Source organism: Platalea leucorodia (genome assembly GCF_965183815.1).
Source record: "Platalea leucorodia genome assembly, chromosome: 9".
Taxonomy (NCBI): Eukaryota; Metazoa; Chordata; class Aves; order Pelecaniformes; family Threskiornithidae; genus Platalea; species Platalea leucorodia.
Genome location: NC_138831.1, coordinates 23,396,050 through 23,416,022, shown reverse-complemented (window position 1 = coordinate 23,416,022; position 19,973 = coordinate 23,396,050). Strand labels below are relative to the sequence as shown.

Below are 19,973 nucleotides of genomic sequence, written 5' to 3'. Positions count from 1 at the left end.
CACTACTGCAGAAGGATCAGTGAATTTTATGGGGGTGTTTTAGTACTTTCAGAAGTGCACCCTCCTGTATTTCTTTGGCTTCTGAGGTTCCTTCTCTATTGCAGGTAAATGGAACAAGACTGAAAAGGTTCAACAGAGTCAAACGAGCGCTGGAAGACTCTTGCTCCCACAGGCAACTGTAAGTGCTAATGGTCAGAGAAAAACCTTAAACTTCTCTCACTCCTATCCAATCCCTAGAAAAAGGACTAAAAAGAGAGTTCTGCTATTGGGAGGCAGGGCTATTTTGGCTAGAGAGGTTGACTCCCATCTCTTCAGGTGGGCATTCTGCTGTAGGTTGTTGCCTTGAGCTATTTTTGTTCATTACCCAGCTTGTGTACTTGAAGGGAAGATAGCAAAATTTTGTGGTAAGACCTGATTCTGCAAGTATTTACAAGGTGGAAGAATTTTGTTATCTGTAGGGGTGACACGGGGATCAGACCCATGAGCATAAAGCTAGTGCATCTGCATTGTATGGATCCCTCCTGAGGTGGAAGGGATATAGTGGGGAAAACAAAACTCTTTTCAATCCATGAGCCTACAGTGAACACTTTATCTCCTTTATAGATGAAGAGCACAGTTTTACCTTCCTTCTTTTAGATATTCAGGTGCTTCTAGTAATTAGACACACACAAATTGGGTATTTAAAGAGACATTTGGATTTAAAAGAACATGCATGTTCATTCTGACAGTGGAATGTAACCTTCCACCTTGCACAGTAGTTGGGAATGACCTGCATTGTAAATAATATTACCTAAGCTTGAGGATTTTCAAAATATGGTAAGTGCTACAGGAATTCTTACTGAGGCTGACAAAGACTACTTTGTTCTAATAATGAGATTAGTTTGAAGCCCAAAAGCATTTACATTATTCTTCTGTTTGTTCATTTACAAGAGACACTGGCATTGTGCATTGGCAACCAAAATGTTGGCAATGCTTGTTTTGGGATTTTCAGATCTAGGATGTTTCCTCTAAGCTTCCTCACAGCTAAAACAATTTAAAATAACCCCAAAGTAAACAATGTAATAATAATTGAAGTCCAGAGCAAATGTTTCCTGGGAAATGAATGAATGTTTTCCAACTCTTGGGCCACATCAACAATATTGCAGAAATGCTTCCTAATTAGACAGAAAGTTTCTATAAAATTTACCACATTTTTTTATATACATACTTTTTAAGTGGAACATAAACAATGTTTTTAATTAATTGAGAGAAAGGTATTGAACCAACATGAGTTATAATTTCTGAATGGGTAAAATGTAGTCTTGCTGGCTTGTGTGGCTCTTGAAATAAAAAAATTTGGTGGATTTACTTTAGTATTAATGTCTGCTGAGTTATTGCCATTTCTTAAAATTACTGTAATGCTTAAAGATCCACTTCTTTTTATCATGAGCTTTGTCCTGCAAGAGAAGGGACATAATGCCTGGGGGGAGGAGGCAAGACTTTAAAGACTTTGGCCAGGACTTTAAAGTGTTAATAATGACTGAATGCTAGATTGTCTTGATGTCAGTGTGAGGGACATTGGATGTTTGGCTGGCTGCTGCAAAACATCCGATTTTCAGAGAGGCAGTTATGTCTTCAGTCTAAAAATCTGCCCCCGCCCCCCCTCTTGAAGGCAGGCATTAATAACAGTTACTTTTAAAAAATATTGCCCCCTCACTATCAGGTGTATATTAACCCCCCTCTTACCCAACAACAGAAGCAACAGTTCTGTGTCACAAGTGTGCAAAGAAAACTTCGCTTTGTTTACAATCCAGTTACATTAAAAAAAAAAATGCTTGGAATGACTGTTGAACAAATTGCCTAAAATAAGGTCCTGCCAAAGGATTAGACAGGATTAAGATCTGGAGGACTGGCTTCTGACTGAATTTCTATTTTTAAACTCTTCTATAACTGTGAGTTTACATATAAACTTTCCTTAGGAGATATTGGCATGTTGTTTACCAGAACATGTGGGAGAAGTGTAGTTCTATGGCTAAGGACAAAAAAAGAAGCCTTGAGGTGTTCCTCAAAATTTCATGTCCACTTCAGTAGAGAAGATCTTACATTTCTTGAAGACAGTATTTTCAAGCATAGCTGCCCTATTCACATATTGAGGCAGACTCAAACACATAGGAAATTAAAAACCATAGCCATTTGCCTTGGCAAACTTTTGTCACTTGGACAGGTTTTGTTGTTGTTGATAACCCTTTTGTTTGTTGTCATACTTGAACACACACTGTTGGCCAAAGAGACACTGAAGCTAACACTGAAGAAGCACTGAGTCAGATGCCAAGTCTTGAATGATGATAAGCTATAATGCGCTCTGGTGCTTTCCTGAAGTACAAAGATAGCAGCCAAAGTGGGAAAAAGAGAAAGTAAGGCATCAGATTATCAAGAAAACTACTGACCCAAAGTGAAATGTCACTAAATGGCTGAGTGAGTAAAAGATTACCAAGGCTTAAAAGCAGTTCAGTTGCAGGACACTGTTCAGTCTAGTAACTGATTGGACTTGAGAGGCAATGTGGGTGGGTAGAAGTCATAGATTGCAGGAGGCTGAAGGGGCTCTTAACACTTGCATTGCTGAGAGGGAACAGCTAGAATGTCCAGAGCACGGCATTTACACCCAGCCTTGCACGTGACTGCTAAGACAAGGCTTAGCTTCCCTCTCTTCTGTTATTGCTGCTGTGACTCTCAAGGATAGACGGTAACCTTACTAAGAGAGCACTTCTGCTATTCCTTGGCAAAGAAGCTTAGATCAAGGTGAATACTTTACAGGGTGGGTTTTGTTGTCTTTTTTTTTTTTTTCTTTAAGAAAATGCAGTCTATTTTCCTTCCTAGTAAAATAATTAATCACAGTTATCAGAAATTAGTAATGTTTTATATAAATGTATCTTAACAATTAAAAATACTTTGGGTAACTCTAACAGTTTTTAAAACCTGTGAATGACTAGCAAGAATGTCATGCTGGCATTTCCCCCACTTTAGAGGACTTGACAAAATTTAAACATACACAAAGCATCCTGTTTATAAATAGTCTATTTACAGCCTGTACTAGTTTTAAAATACCATTTAAACACAGCGAGGGTTTTTTTTTTTTTTCAGTACCTAGTTCAGCTATTTTTTCAGTACCTAGTTCAGCTATTTAAAATACTGGAGTTTCCCACTAAGAGGATCTCATAGAAAGACAGACATCTGTAATTTAATATTAAAGTCAAATATGTTACTTTTGCAGATGCCAGTAAAAACATGGGTCACTATGAATTACAGTCACTTAATTCATATCGCTTCTATCTTTAATTTATATGCATTTTGGTAACCAATTCTGTGGGATGAATTTCTCTTATCACCCAGAAAACATATTCTGAAATTAAACTATGAGACTGAGTATATATAGCAGCAGTAGTAACAGAAACTACAGGAGCATGTTTAAGTTAACACAATACTGTGACAAAGCAAAACACTGACCTTTCACTGAATATTTTAGTCTGTGCCCTCTGCTGCTAGTGTGGATAAGGCAAGTATTTGAAATTTGGGCTGCAAGACTGAGACTGGCAAGAAAGAGAAGAGAAATGCTGTTTGATGAATATGAAAGGAAATGGGATGGGATCAATAAAGGAGACAGTGCAACTATAAGATATCAGTAATTGCAAAGGGATCATCGTGTTTGAAGGAGAAACTACTCTGTCTGCAAGTGTCCAGACATAGTTCTCCATTGCATACTATGTTTACCACCAAAGGATTAAGAAAGATCTCTTGCTTAGAGCTTTCTGAAGACCCAGCCCAAGTGGTCCTCGGAAAGCCAGAGTTGTGGGGGTTAAAGGAAGGGCAAAGGTAAAGAACTGTTGATACAGTGGAAGAAAAAGGTGTTTGTCAGCATGTTGAAATACAAGAGGAATATGAAAGAACAGATAGAGGGCTTGCAAGTCAGAAGTGCCCAAGGAATCTGACAGAATGATGATATATGGATTTCATATGGAAAAAGACCTGTGAATTACAGGAGAAGATATGGTAACTGGTAAGTGCAGAGAGAGGAGGAATTAATTTCATTGCGAATCAGGGTAATTTTGAAGGTCCATGCTTGAGAGTTTGAGGACTGAGAAAAAACATTTACTTTGGTCTGTGAATAAGAGAAGCTGGATTGTGTTGTTGCTATGTTATGAATGTCTTATTCTTCTGTGTTGTTTTTGTGGGACCTGGATGTCTCCAATTGTGGTGAAAATTTTGACTGTAAAGGCAGAGGCTGATACAGACTTTAATTCTAAGTATGGGAAAAGTAATTGACACTAAGAAAAACTAATAGTTTGAGGAGGTCATTTAAGACTGAATGGGACGTAAGAAGAGATGGTGTGATTTCTGAGAAGTAAGGGAGTGCCTGGATATGAAGTAATCATGGGGCTTTCCCTGAGGTCTCTATAGCAGATGCAGGAATAATTTGTAATTGGAAATGAAACCACACCTGAGATGTCGGTAGGGGATAGTACAACAGAAAATCAGTGGTGACTGCTAGGAAATTTTTACAGTCCACTTTTTTACAGTGTAGTGGGTGAATAACAACATCTGCAGAAAAAGTAAGAACAGCTGGGAAAGTGAATCAAGCATTTCTAGATGAGGGATCCAGTGCCTACAGAGAAATTTATATCATCTTGTTTTAATCTGGAATGAAAACAAACAAAGCAAATGGTTTCTATGTCCAATCAAAATTGCTGGATGAAGCTCAATATGTATGTTGCAAACTCATGCAAATGTAGTAGATTAAAAAAAAGTGTAAAAATATATAGAAAATGCAGTTAATATATCTGAGAAAAATTCCAGCGCTTTGAAGAGAATATATGAGAAATTGGTTTCATCCATAAAATAACAATTAATCTAACATCACAATGAATTTTACCTGTATTCACCCCCCTATTAATAAAGTACGGTTCATTATGAACAAAAGAAAATGTTAAGACGGTCACATATAAGAAGTGCTATTGCTGCTAATTTAAAATTTAAGAAGTTACAGGTATTTTGACAATAGACACAGTAAACATAAATAGGTGAAAAAAATATTAGTGAATAATTATTCTTAGGGTGGAAACCAAAATATTAATGTTATTCATGCAGGTCAATAATTATTGCTTCATTCAAATGAGAACTAGTGTCCTAGCAAAACAAATTTGCCCCCTTCATTAACTATGTCACTAGATACACTTCATTTACTTTTCCATCTAAAAGAACAGCTGATGTCATTATTTCTGGAACGGTGTCTGGAAAATTTCAGTAGATTAAATCTGTTACTTTCAAAATATAAAAAAAGGCCAAGAAGAGTTCACCGAATAAACTGATTTTTTCCTATCACAGGAAGCCCACATATGAAGGAATATATTAATGAATTGGGCACTAATGCATCAGAAATTTGGAAAAATCTTAATTAAAAAGGTTGTTTTTTTCTAGAATTGTATCTTCTTAGCCATTTCTTATTAAGTTATATTAAGTCCTATTAGGAAATGTAGGACTGCTCCTTGTTTTGGAAATATATATCTTCACAGACAGATGTGGTCTTAATTATAACTTAGTTATATCACCAAAAGAGTAATTTTAGACTCCTAAATGTTCAAAATTTCTTATAGGACCAGATCATAAATTATGAGAGACTCCTAACGTTATCAACTATTACAGCTGGATTTAGTTCCCTTACTAACCTGAATAGAGGATATTTTTTAATGGATGGAAAGCCACCTACATATGTAAAAAAATCATGGCCATTATTATTTGCCACTCCCGCACACATTTATATGCCAAATCACCCAATTTAGAGATAAAGTTACATTTCTAGAGAGTTTTTAAAAATCTGCTTATTATAGGAGACTTATATCTACAATACTGGCAAACATGGTAAGAAACAAAACTTATCCCTCCCTTTTTTCTTTTAGGATAGGGTCTGAGCAACTTTGAAGTTAGCACTGCTTTGAGCAGAAAGTTGGACTAGGTGACCTCCAGAGGTCCCTGCCAATCTATACATGTCTATGATTTGTGATACACCACTGACAAGGATATTACCAAATATTTCTAACAGAATATATTTTCATGTCTTTGTCCAGTCTTTGGTGCTGAATTTTGGAACCGTGTATAATTAAGATACTGCTATCTTATTCTTCAATAAGTAAGCTTTGCTTCTGGGCACTTGGAAGTACAGTATTAGAGGCTTGTGCTCATTAAACTTGTGCCATAGTCAGTGACATAGCTCTGTCTGAATTGTAAATTGAATAGTATAGCTAGCATTTCCTGGAAAGCACAACTTTAAGTAACATTGTGCACAAATACTGCATGAGGTACAGGTTTCTTCTGCCTTTGCTCCCTTCTGATGTATTCCTTCATCTACTTTAGCCAATATTATTCAGGACACTGCATATGGGAATACAGAAGTCTGTAAAAGACAGCATACGTAGTGCTGGTGCTGTATCACTACACCTTATACAGTATATATACTCTGGAGTCGGTGGTATATCTCCTAGTAGTTTGATAGCCTGCAGCACCTTCAGAAATGGTGTCTGTTACACCAAGACTTAAAAAAAAAATGAAATTCTGTTTCTTAATTTTTCATATTGGCTTACAGTGGCTGAAAATATTCTTTATGAAATCCAAACAGTTTGCATCTTTCTAGGTTATAAACCACTTGGAAGCTAATTTTAATATAGCTTAGGGTAAAAATAAGCAAGTAGAAATAAGACACCTGCAGCAGCCACCCACCCATTCAATTTTGAGCAGAATTTGGGAGACTGCCTGTGAGGCCACTTTAAAAGATCCTGTTACGTTTGTTCTCTTTTACTGCATTCATCATCATGATATAAGCTTTTGTTTAGTTTCCCAGAGGTTTGGTTTTCCAAGAATGAATCATGAAAGATAATATTCAGTGGAGTCAGAAACGAACAGTGCTCAAGTATCTGTTCCTTCTAGTATTAAAACTACAGACATATTAATTTAAAAGGGAAAGATTAAAAGTCCTTCTTCTATCAAAAAAGTTAAAGTTTAATGGACCTTAATTTGATATCTTATTAGCAAGAATTCATAAGACAGTTAAAAAGCTGTATGTTGCAATGATGTGTTAATAAAATTCTTGTTTCCACAGCTTGTCTCTGGCATAATGATGCTTGGTAGCTGATTATTCCAATTGAGGTGAAAAGAATAGACTCTAAATGAATATCTCATATTGTTACACAGAATAATAACTTGGCCTTCCTCCTGATCAACCTGACAACCCTTCCTTTTAGCTAAGTGATTCTTTAATTAGTTCACTGCTCCCTAGTAGGAGTTTGGAGATAGATAGTTCTTTGGAGTATAGCAGTAAAAGACAAGAAGAACCACAAGGTTCTTCAGGAGAAGGTAATTTCTTCCAGTGAACAACTTTTAGGAAACTGTGGTCTTTTAAAAGTCAAAGTTACTTCTTATGGTCCCCATCTAAGAAAACTATAAAGAGCTTATAGCTTCACAGAAAAACAGAGGTTGTATTGTGCTTGAATAATATTATGACTTCAATATTTTGTCCTTCCTGTCTTCAGACAAATTGGTCTGGATTTTTTCCCTGGAGATGCATAAGATATCCCTCAACTGCATACCAAGAAGGCACAAATGGATGTCCTTCAGAATTCCCCTGGGAGCAGCATTTATAGCAGTGTGGAAAGATGAATGGTACACTAAAAATGTATCCTTTTTATCATGTTTGGGAAATAACAGTAGCATTGGCTTCAGCTTGTTCAAATGACTAGAAATCTCCAGGGTGGCTATAGAAATATGAAGATACTGATGCACAAACTAGTACTGGGGAACAGACCCAAATCTATACAATGGATCCAAATCTAGCACCCAAAGCTATAAAATGTGAGAAGCTGTACTTACACTGCAATTTCTTGGTTTCCTATTACATTGAGACCTACTAGGTCAAAGGAACATGCACATCGCACGAGGGAGACATCTACAGGAAGCTAACAGTAATAAAGATCTGTATAGTCCTTTATTTCATAACAAGGTTTATGTATGCAGAAATTAAGTGTCTAGAACTATACTTCAGTGTCATTAAACATCCTTAAGTTTTTTTCTTTCATTTGGTTCTCTAATCCTTCCATATTATTTCTGAACAGTCATTACTTACACAGCAAACACACTTTGCGTAACTTAAATGGCCATGAGGTTTTAAAATGTTATTTAAAAATCCTCATCCTTTTAATCAAATATATATAGAAGAGAAACTATTAGAGAAACTAAAACAAAAAAAAAAATGTCTACCCTTCTTGAAGAAGTGGGCCACGATGACTGGATCTAAGATTAAGAACCAACACATTCTTACCTGCAATGTAAGCGTACCGTACTAGATCATAGATAAAGAATCACTTTATAGCGGTGTTTTTTAAGAAGTACAGCTAGAACATTAGATTCATGAGACACAATGTTGTACTGATTCTCTAATATCAGCCACTGGTACAATTTGTTGCTCCATGGTTTTGGGGAATAAAAGAAAGCAGAATGTTAAACCAAGGAATGACAAAATGACCATCACAAAGCAGTTGAATGGCTACAACACTAAAATAATAAAATTATTGGTATAGGATAAAAAAGGAAAGGAAAGGACAATATGAAAATTATTAACCTTCCAGAAACAGTCATATAAAAAGTCATTTATGTGTTATACTTTCTAACATTGGTTTAGAATGGACTTTTGTAAGCAGATGAGTTGTTACATATAATACTTAAACATTGTGGGTATTTTAAAACTACTGTCTTGGATTATGCATGTCCTAAAGCTCTTGTTGAACACCTTTGTCAAAACATGTACTATGTACTAAATACTTATTCCTGTAAAATGCTGCTCTCCTAACCTTATTACAGAAAACCCCTCTGAAGTTACTTGCTGTCTAGAATGCTGAGGGTACTTTAGTAGAATTCTACCCTAATTCACATTAACTAGGAAGCTAGCTGAAATATATGTATGCTTTCCTGCTGATGGTTATTGATGGTTGAATGTTCAAACTGAAAAATCAGGAAGAATGTATCTGCATACATTATTTCATACATGAGGAAGTTTGTATGTTTCTTGTTTCTTCTATGTATGGTCCTATCTGCAGAATTAAAGTGTCAGTAGTACAGAAACATTTAGTTTTGTAGTCGGTGTACCAGTCACCATGAAAACATGAGAGCATAGGTTTCAGTATGGGACTGCAATTGGAGTGTAAACCCAGTATTTACAGACTGATTGTCCTGCTCAGCTACTGGTTCTTGATTACAGTGTGTACGTGCTAGCTTTAATAACACTTTTATTTTCCCATGTTGAAAGTACACAAAAGATGAAAATTTTTCCTATAGTGGTGCAGACGGTCTTCTACTCTTCATTGTATCATAGAATTACAGTGCAATAACTTAAAATTATAGTGTAATAACTGTTGATGTAAGCTGGCTTTTTAGTAGCAAACGATAGTAAGTTTTACAGATGTTCTGTTGCATGCGAACTTTGCAAACAATTCTACATTTCAATGTCTTATCCAGATTCTAAATATTCTTGCTGATGAGCATTACCATCTTCCAAACAATTCAGCTGATTCTGTAGAACAGCAAGAATTGCCATGCTTCTATCCACTCTTTCTTTTAATTGCAACATCTATTATGTACACTACTTAAAATGCTCTATAAACCCAGTTCCTGATGTATCCTGCAGTTCTCAGAATTCCGTTTGCTTAAAAGTATGACTGTATCTGGCACGGAAAATCAGGGGATTTGTTCAGAAGCAGGAAGTGGGGTACTCTGTTGGGCCATTATATAATTTGCACTGGCTATTTCATTTTCAAAAAACTGCTCCCCCTCATCCTCCTACCCAACAGATCTCCCAGGCCCGATGCAGGAATTAGTTTGTGTACCTGACTTCAACAGAAGCTGATGATGCTTGCTGGCTTTGCTCAAAAATTTGAAAAATTTGGCAATATCAAAAATGCGGAAACAGTTGAGTTCAGTGAATGAAAGTGAAGTGCATTTAGTCTGACAGGAATTTGCTAACTGAGGAATGCCACAGAAGTGTCAACTGTTAAAATAAAGGAGACATCCTTCACTTCCATTGGAAGCAGAAAAGGTCCAACTACATTTGTACACAAACAGCAAGATGAAAAGAAAGTAGGGGATAAAAGAGATCAGTAGGAGGGACTAAGTAGTGTAGGTTGATGCCAATTATTTCTCAGACAAGCTGTAGCTACAGTGTATAAGAAATAACATTGTTTTATGTATGAAACCTCTAGTTCTTACAAGAATATACTTGTTAAATGCAGTCCTACTCTAGTTTTGTATCTTCTTGCATGCAATCTTTCAGTTTTTAACTAGTGCCTTATGCAGTAAGATAACTAAGATCTTATGTCTTAAAATAACCTAAATTTCATTATTTTATAGTTTAAATTGGGGGGGTGTCAAAATTTCTTGGATTACAGCCAATAAATCAGCATGAACCATCTGAAATGTAATGAATTTAGATAAATGGGTGTGTGTGTGGAAAATGCTGAGACCCATCCTCTAAGACATTTAGGGGCTATGGGAACTGCAGAGTATCCTACAAAGCTTTAAATGGCATGTGGGAGGCTGCCAAAGCCCAATTGCTGGAGAGGTGCTTACTTGTGAGCAGAGATCAATACCTTCCCAGTAAGCAGAAATGTCCGAGATACACCCATGGCTACAGCCAAGCTGTGAAGTAGCACACACGACAAATCTTATGTTCAGGCATTTCCTTTATATTGTATCACCAGAAGTCAGAGTGGTCTGTTTTCAGAAAGAGGAAAACACTTTTTTTTCCCACTCTTTGACATCTCAGCCATATTTCACTGGCTGAAGCATTACAGGTTTAACAGGAACTTCAGGGTGCGGTGGAGGGGAAAGACTGCACTATATGAAGAGGCATCAGAGGAGGTTTAGTATGGAATCCTAAATTTTATGCTACAGTGAGTTTTGATACAATAAGACACAAGTTCTGATTTGGCCAGGCAGACTAAGGAAACAGGATTTCTTGACATCTTCCTCAGCATCTCAGGAGGTAGTGATTAATTCTGTTTGTTTTGCTGAAGGTTTAATGCTGCAAGATGCTCAGTGCTTTAAAGTGCTATTGATTGATTTGGGAATTATTAGCAATTGCAATAGTGATAAATAAATTTGTGAAAGGTGAAGAGAAGAAAATACAGAGAGCTGCTTAACACCATGATAAAACAAAGGTTTTTGCTTCTGCAAAGCTTTTCTGTTATACAGGGATACAAGTAACTAGAGAGGGTCAATCCATAATGTCCAGATTACTCTCACAGTTTAGAAAAAATACTCTTACTTTTGCTTTAGCAAATATCAGCCTCTTTTGGAGGGGTGGAGATTCTGAAGATCCTTGCCTATCTCCTGAATAAAAATTCTAAGAACATGGAAGATGCTGAAGAAACGCTGAATTGTGTGATAGGCAAGTGATAATATCTTGTTTTATGACTAGACAAAGTAATATTTATCCATAATAAACTTAAGGCAAATGAGAAACTTAAACTTTTCAAAATTATCCACAGCAGAAACTTCTTATTCATGAGGAATCAGATCTTAAAGGTAACATTTAGGCTAGAACAAAGTAAAGTTGTTTCCACTTCATTCTTAATTTCCCTTTCCATGTAAAGGTATCATTTTGTTGGGGTTCCCTTGGGATAGTGCTATCTATAAACCTTCCAGGAAAAACTGGTAAGCCTGCTCAGGAAAGAAATCATAAGGGTTGGGAAAATGTGACATCCACATTTGGTTTTGTTTTGTAGTTTGTGTACATTTCCTCAAACGCTAAAAGACATTACCATATATATGGTTACATTTTCCAGCAAGTGTTGCCACTAACTTGGACATGTGGCTTTGTGTTATGATTTAAATGTTGCTCAAAAAAACCCGGCCTTTCCTGAAACACAAATAAGCCAATGCCCAAGTATCACAAATGTTCTTTACTTGAGTGTTTGTAATATATAAAAGCATATATTGAAAAGAGTAGCATTACTTACCTCAAAAATATAATCTTTTCCATCCTTTCCATGTACAGCTTTAACAGCACAGATGTCCAAACCACCAAATATTTCAGAACAGGTGTCAACCCAAAGCTTGTACCTGTTTCATAAAAACATTTTTTTCTGTGAGTGTCTCCTCACACTCTTGTTTTTCTATAGGCTTAAGCTAATAATGTATTTTATATAACGTTTGCTCTAAATTCAGAATTTTCACTATATTGTCAGTTTTACTGAAATTGTATTTCCCAGAATAGTAGCTTAGAGATACTGGCCTGATTACTTTACTTTTCCCAGTAGAATCCAGACAAGTTGCGGCTCTGTATCCTGACCTAGTATTATGCTGGATTCTGTCCCAGTTTATATTGGTGTGTCTGCTCTAAACTGTGAGTAACCTGAAGATTAGATATGCTGAAACACAAATAGCATTTAGCTATATCCCATCCTGCATTTCCAGTGCCCTTATGCTAGTACAGCTTGCTAGTTGTGGCTGTATTTTATGTGAGAACTCCACAGAAGGAGGATTTATCATCTGACCAGTTTTTGTGGCTTCGGTGATGCCAAGAGGTTTTAGAAAGTAGGGAACACGGCTTCTGTTTTCCTGTTAAATTCAAACTTGTGCATCTGTGCACAGATTCAAGTGTGACAATCCTCTTGCCCATTATGCTTGGTAACGTACTTAATTATGGATGGGTTTTATTATTTTATCAGGAAAACTAGAACGAGAGTCTCCATCTTAAATTACGGACCCAACTGTATTCCAAAGTAGCAATGATAGCTTTATATGTATGTACATCACTGAACAAGGCAAAAGAAAAATCAAGACAAAACAACCCTTAAGATGATGCAAGAGAAACAGATGTATGACACTACGTAGAAGTTATGTAGCATGCAGACAAGGATAATATTCTTCATGTAGGGTTACAGACAACTACAGTAAAATTCAACAGAAATTTAAAGAATTCTGAGGAATTCTACAACTCCTAAAAAAGGCTAGTGTTTCATACAGTATTGAACATAAGAACTCCTCCACTTCATTTCCAACCTCATGGTAAGCAATACAGACTGAGGAATGGACAGTTTACCCATTCTACATGCAGTAATATGATGTATTTTTCTTGCATGAAGAGCTTTATCCATCCTATGAATAGAGGGATTGTCTGACTAACAAGGGAATGAAGTGGGACTTACTAGAAAAAGAGTGAGGCAATTCCTGTGATCAAGTACAGAACTGTTAGTGACATAACAGGGAGCCATAATACTTTGCTGAGAGCGTTCGGAGGTGATGTAAGCTGTGTGTGTTTGCTCAATGGCAAGGATTGACTCAACAGGACACAAAATAGCATTGAGAACTTTCATTAACTAATAGCATAGCTGTGCATGGGCTATGGTAGGTGATGATATGATCTTGAAAGGTTATATAGGCAGATATCCCAGTTCCACCAATTGAAGGACATGTTTTGCTTAAAAAAAGCCCCAGTTTTAAAGCAGCTATTTATCATAAACTTTTTTCTCTTTCATTGGCTTGTGTTTGAGTATAAATGAGAGCTATTTCCTTTTACAGACCCTCTCCTGCTCTCTCCTGATCCAGCCTTTGAGCCATGATGATAGATTTGCCACATCATAGTATTTTCCATTGCAAAAAAATTGATGTAATAAACATAGCATTTGACTTCACTGGAGGATCAAAGGAAACTTGTTGCTGGGCTGAGAGTTTTATTCACATATAAATATGTTCAGGAATAGCATCCTTTCCAAGTAAACTTATTAGGTCACATTCTTTATATTTTCTTATATCAAGTCTGTTCCAGTGGAAAAGTTTTTCTTTTAAGCAGAATACAAAGAAACTGATACAACTGTTTGAAAAAATCCTGATGGTAATATTTTAGCAATGAATATAATTTTTTTTCCTGTGAGAAACATGTTTTTTGTCCAAAATGAGAGGTTTTTTTGGATGCCTGACAATTTCAACATCTGTAGATGCACTGACTGACTGGACTGCTTGCATGCACTTGCTTATAAATAACTTTTTTTTTTTACTGTAAAATAACAACATGTGTCTTAGAAAGTCATAAGGACAGCAAAATTTGTCTTTAACAGTAAATATCTGGACTTTAAATGAAAAAAAATGAAGACATTTTCTTTAAAATACCAAAACATCAATCAAATCTATGAAAGCATTTTTAATAGTCTGTCTTCTGCCAACAAACACAGAGCTGGAAAAATACAGTTACATTTTGAAAGAGAGGTCTTGGATGGACTAGCCTGTAGTGTTTTAAACCCCAGGCTTGCACAGTAGGTTTGACGAGAGGTCACGGTTCTTACTTTCCCAGAGCCAATATAGTATGCAGCAGCCTTAGAACGGACAGATAATATTGTTCCTCATGTGTCTGCCATGAAATATCTGGTGTGCCAAATGAGGTGTGCACAATTAGCATAGGTCTCCATTCTTCTGGTCCTATCTGGGGGGCAGTGCCTCTCTGAAATAGAGGGGTCAATAAGGATGTGTAACATTGAAATGTGCTTGTTCTCTGCCTCGTCATTGTCACTTACTGTGCCACATTCTTTTTTCTTTTCTAAATTTCTAGACTAAGATTTGTATTCAGTCAACAATGTCAGCTCAGGCAGTGCTTTCAAAACACTTCTTCCTAAATCATGAGATGTATTATAAATGAAATGCACATGCATCAGATTTGATTGCTTTTGGTATGCCATTAAACAACTTCAGCTCTTCAGAAAACTTCAATTTTCCCTCCTCTTCCTTGCTCTGCTTTGTGCACTTCAGTGTGTAATCAAACAAAAAGTGGGGCTCTGTGATACACACCCCTTTCTGTTATGAGAAAACATCCATCTTTTCTATGTCTTTGTCTTCATCAGCATAAAAGAAGTTTTGTTTTCTTGGCTAGTGTTTTTTTAATGGGAAAATACCTATTATGCTCTAATTATCTTACATTCAAAAATAGAAGCAGAAGCAAAGCACATAGAGCATTTATAGTATGGCAGGTAGGCAAGGTTAGCATTTCATACTCATTACCCATACTTGATATTGTTTAGTTTTCCTTACGGCAAAACTAAAGTGCCTGTGTTTTTACAGAGGAATAGCTCATGGGCTGTAATTATACACAGTAAAGCACACTCTTTCTTTTCCCTCTCAGTGAAGGCATAACCTCACTTTCTAAAGGAAGGTGGGAGGGGAATGAGAAAGAGAAAATAATGTGGCTCCACTCCATCCCCAGAGGGGAGATCAGTGAGGGCACAGTCTAGACAGGGGTTGGAGAGCAGGGAGTTGTAATTCCCGTCTTATTTGTTTTCACCTTTCTCAGGGCAGGCAATGGTTCAGTTCCTGTGTCTCCCTCAGCTCGTAAGAGGGACCAAGTTGTAGGTTCCAGACTTAAAAAAAAAAAAAAAAAGAACACCAGAAAAAGACTACTGTTGAACTTTAAAACACCTTTTAAATTACACTTTTATTGTACAGAGTTTTTCAGCTTCCACTGGTAGCAACCTTTGGAGAAGTTGAACAAAAGAAAATTCATAGCCATCAGAAAGCCTCGCAGATTCATTTTGCAGAGAAAAGAGGCTTATATGCTGTGGAGGAACTTGGAAAAAATGAGTAGTGTTGAGAGAAGAGTTCTGTCAATAGAAGACCTGAGCTTCCAAATGGTACTGCAAGGAGAATGTTTTTGACTGGATTGCAAAAAGTATACAGCATAAGGACGGGAGAGAAAAACAAAAGCACAGTAAACCAAAGTACAGAGCTGGAATGATGACATGAGGGAAATAAGCTTCAGTATATCCCAGCATCTGGGTAAAAAGCCTCACAGAGCAGTTTAGTGGAAATTTCAAAAATGAAAAATAGGCAGTTTAGCAGGACTGAAAGTAGAAAAGAGAAATATGATTTAAATAGGCAAAGTTAAGACCAGATTGCTTGGTTATAATAGATGATGTAGAAGGAGAAAAGTTTAAAACACTGTGGCATGGGTTAAAGAGGGCAAATGAACCAGAGGAAATGATTGACAGGTTGAATCTGAAAAATGGAATGTTTTGAAGCCAAATCCAGTACTTTTCTAGGTGCAGATATGGATGTAGAAACCCAAGGATGCATGTAAGCACCCAAGGCTAGTACTTAGTTTGGGTAGTTAACTCTGAGAGAAGTCATATGGGAAGTCTTGGCTCATGTTCTTTCATCTAATTCAAAGATTTTTTTTCAAAATGAATGGGAGACATGCATTTACTGTGAGTTTTAAAAAATTCATTTAAAATAAAATTGCATTAGTTTTTTTTAATTACCTTTTACATGAGATTCGACTTACTTATCTGACATAGCAATTTGTTCCAACATTGCAGAGCCCGTGTTTGTCTTCCAGTTTCCAGATATGGAAGTTCTCCTGAAAGGGGGAAAATATTACAAAGACAGCCAGTGGTTTTATATTTTCACTATCTCTTAAATTACTCTGATTTTCACATGAATACTATAGCTCTATTTACACCTTTTTCACATCTGGCAGCTTACAACAGAACATCTAAACCACAAAGAATTCTAACAGGCATCGCAATTGTCAGTCATACTCACACCACTGTAGGCATGTTATGAAGTGTGACAGTGCTGTGAAATTTCTGTTCCCCATTTATTCATTTAGGACGTTTAAAAAAAAAAAAAACAACTACTATGATTAAGTGAAAGTGGTAGCAATGAGCTGTTATCAGTTATAAATGGATTGAACAGCCTCTAACATACTATTACTACAAACGTCAAGAAACTGAAGCTTCAGCTTCTTGTTTCAAATCCGTACCACTGCAGAGTTAGGTCCCAATACTTGAAAATCAAGATATCTATCTTTTTAATATCTTTGAAGTGATCTCAGATCTGTTTTAGAGCTGGATTTTGGTTTTTCCTCCAGTTTTCACTCTTTGCTAGCTTACTAATATAATCTAAACAGTTTATGTCAAGGCTTTATACCATCTTTTATTTAATCTCTAAGAAAAAAGAAATCATATAAAGGTTTTTTCTCCTCAGGCCTTAGGACTGCTACCAGGGCTGAGAAGATTAGAGTTTTCTGAAACCTAAATGCTGTACTGAGAATAGGCTAAGGATACAAATTATGAAGTGTTTCCAGTTAGTAAAATAATAGGAACATCTGCAATGTATTAAAAATATATTAGGCAGCAGCTATAGTTTTCTCTCCATTTTTCTATTAACCTAATTATGAGGGTCAGTAGCAATTGTGGGGGAATGTTGACTTTTCTATGGGAGCCTCATAAAGTTAGCTGAATTTTAGAGCATAAAGTTCTTGTAAGGTGCCATATTCTTTGTTGATGTGGGAGAAACTAGTGAGAGGGGAAGGTGCATGTTGAGTGCTGTGTGTAAAGTAACTTTGTCCAGTAATAAGGATATTTTGTGATTTCTGCTTCATTTTTCAGGTGATATTTATTTATATGTGTGTACTTACAAATAAAAAAATTAAGTTCATTACTACTCTACACACATATTCTGCATCAGAGAGATAATACTTCTCACAAATCACAATTCAACTCTATTGCAGACTTCTCAAAGGCATTCATTAGCACTTACTATTTAAAGTGTCTTTTAGGAAGCAAAGCGTGACCAAATCAGAGGAAAAAAAATTGTCCTGAAGACTTTTAGGAAGTATTTAGTTCAAGATCCTCAGCTGCACTGATGTAATCTCAGCACTACTGACTAGAGGAGAAAAGATGGTTTGATTTAAGCCATACTTTGACTCCACAGTGTGAAAGGTCCCCTATTGAACCTGAGGCAGTCTCACGACTGGATGCTTGGCTGGCTGTAACGATGCTGTAGGGACCAGATGAGGACTGAGAGGAATGCTATGGACACAGACCTAATGGGTGTAATCTCAATAGCTTGTGGGCTGGAGCTGTTGATGCTAGGTCTGTCATGCAGAACTCCAAAACAACAGGGCTGTTCCATTAGACCATGATTAAGTGATACAAAAGTACCCGACCAGACCATCTAGCACTTCAAACCTTAGATATGATTTCTGTAATTCATATATGATTTCCTCTACTGAAACATGTAGGTTTCCCACCCTTCTTCAGTTCCATTCTGATAATTGCTAAGGGTCTTTCACATCATTATTCCCTCCTCTTTTGCTAAATACTGAATAATATAGAAAACAACTCCGAACACTTTTGAGTGCTTTACACTTAGGCTTAACATGTTTTCACTTGATTTGGTCTTTGCAAAGACGGAAAAACTGTTTTAAAATTGGGGAAAAAGGAATTATGATTAGTATAAGAAATTCATAGTAACTTAGAGCTTCCCCTTTTCAAACACCTTTCTGCTTTATTTAGTACCATTTAAAGTATGCAATCCAACTCATCTGGACAGGGACTTGTAATCAGAAAAATGTGTAGAAAGGTCTACCTAAAATTCTTGTGTAGATAGTCTGCTTAGTGGTTTGATTCTATAGCACTTTCTTTGGTTGATGTGCTCTGCTTTTGTTTTATTGACCTTTTGATCAAAGTACATTAAGTTATGGATTCAGAGTATTGCTTTTGGAGAGGAGATTTAGAGGTAGTGTTTTTGTATTTCTGTTTTTCTTCATTGTGTGTGACCCTTGTAACTATTTCCTTGAAGTCAGATGAATTCTGTAATGGTACCAAGTGTAGTTAAGTATGCGTCACAAAACGTTTTGAGGAGCTGTGGTATTTAGAGGGATCCAATGTTGCATTTTGGCTATAATCTCTACTGACAGATGATAAGCACCAGTGTTTTGTGAGTCATGGATCCACTTATACCACAATTTCCCACAGAATTATAAAACTGAAGCTCTTAATAACTCTCTTTAAACTACAAAAACAAATGTTCAGCTGGTATTTTTTGTGGTGGCTCTCTAAGTACTCTGTTCCTGTGTCACAGAACAAAATGAGAACCAGCTGTAGAACAATATTCTACTGACGTAATGTATATGTAGGCATATGAAGAATTTTTCAGACATTTGGTAAATCTTCTCCTTTTCATGATGCTTTGTAACAATGGATCGGTATTGCATTTTTTTGAGTGATTTAACTGTATGAAAGAAACTAGAGAAAAAAATGACTGCTAGGCTTTTAGCATTTGGATGAACCCAGAGTTTCTGAGTAGAAACTTAAAAATAAATAAAAGGTAGGAGGAACAGGCTGTCATTTTAACTTATTTTTGCCATCCCTTAGGCCAACTGCTGCTTCTGTGAAGAAGAAACATTTATGTTTGAAAATGATAAATTTACCATGGCTGACTCTTCCAAACTTATTCTAGAGACATTTAAATTCCAAGTCAAAGGAAAAAAATGTAGGTCTCTTCCTATGAAACGTAGTGGTGGTCCAATTTCTACCATAGGCAGTGAACCATCAAGTTACTAACACTGCATCTGACTGCTGGTTGGTGTGTCATAACCATTAAGAGTTGGGCCTTACTCCTAAGACTCTGCCACTTGGGAGCTGTAAGACAGAGACAAATCAACTCCATTTATTATAAACAACAGAGGAGGGGAGAGATGGGTAGCACAACACAAGAAATCTGCCTGTCAAAGCACCAACAAGAGAGAAAAGTACTATCCTAGCCTCAAAGAGACAGAAGTAGTTGTATGAAAAGTTCTGAAACAGAGAAAGAAGGCTGACTGGTGACTGGAAGTAGAGGGAGAACAAGGCTGTTGAATGGCACTGAGTAGAATAAAAGGGGCAAGGGAGAACATGGGGCAATAAAAAAGGCTAGGCATAAGGGGTAAGGACTAAGAGACAGAAAGGTAGAAGTGGTCTGGGAAAGCAGTGGGACTGGACCAAGATATGGTTTGGACAGATAGGAGAGAGCTGACCTTGAGGTGCAGGAACATAGTGCTATTAGAAAAAGTAGGATGGATGTCTCCAGATATGGGGCTAAAGCCAGGAAAAGTCAATTCTGGAACACCAATGTAAGACAAACAAGCA

The 19,973-nt window shown here is 36.6% G+C and overlaps 1 protein-coding gene across 1 annotated transcript in view; it reads right to left on the bottom strand.

Annotated features, from left to right (window-relative positions):
* SYN2 (synapsin II) overlaps positions 1-19,973 on the bottom strand; it is a gene marked incomplete at both ends in the record, with an annotated part of 196,575 nt that overhangs the window by 25,407 nt on the left and 151,195 nt on the right. Inside the window, 2 exons of the mRNA XM_082321718.1 lie at positions 12,033-12,135; positions 16,343-16,417. Of these exons, the coding sequence (XP_082177844.1) occupies positions 12,033-12,135; positions 16,343-16,417 (178 nt within the window). The remainder of the gene's footprint in view (positions 1-12,032; positions 12,136-16,342; positions 16,418-19,973) is intronic.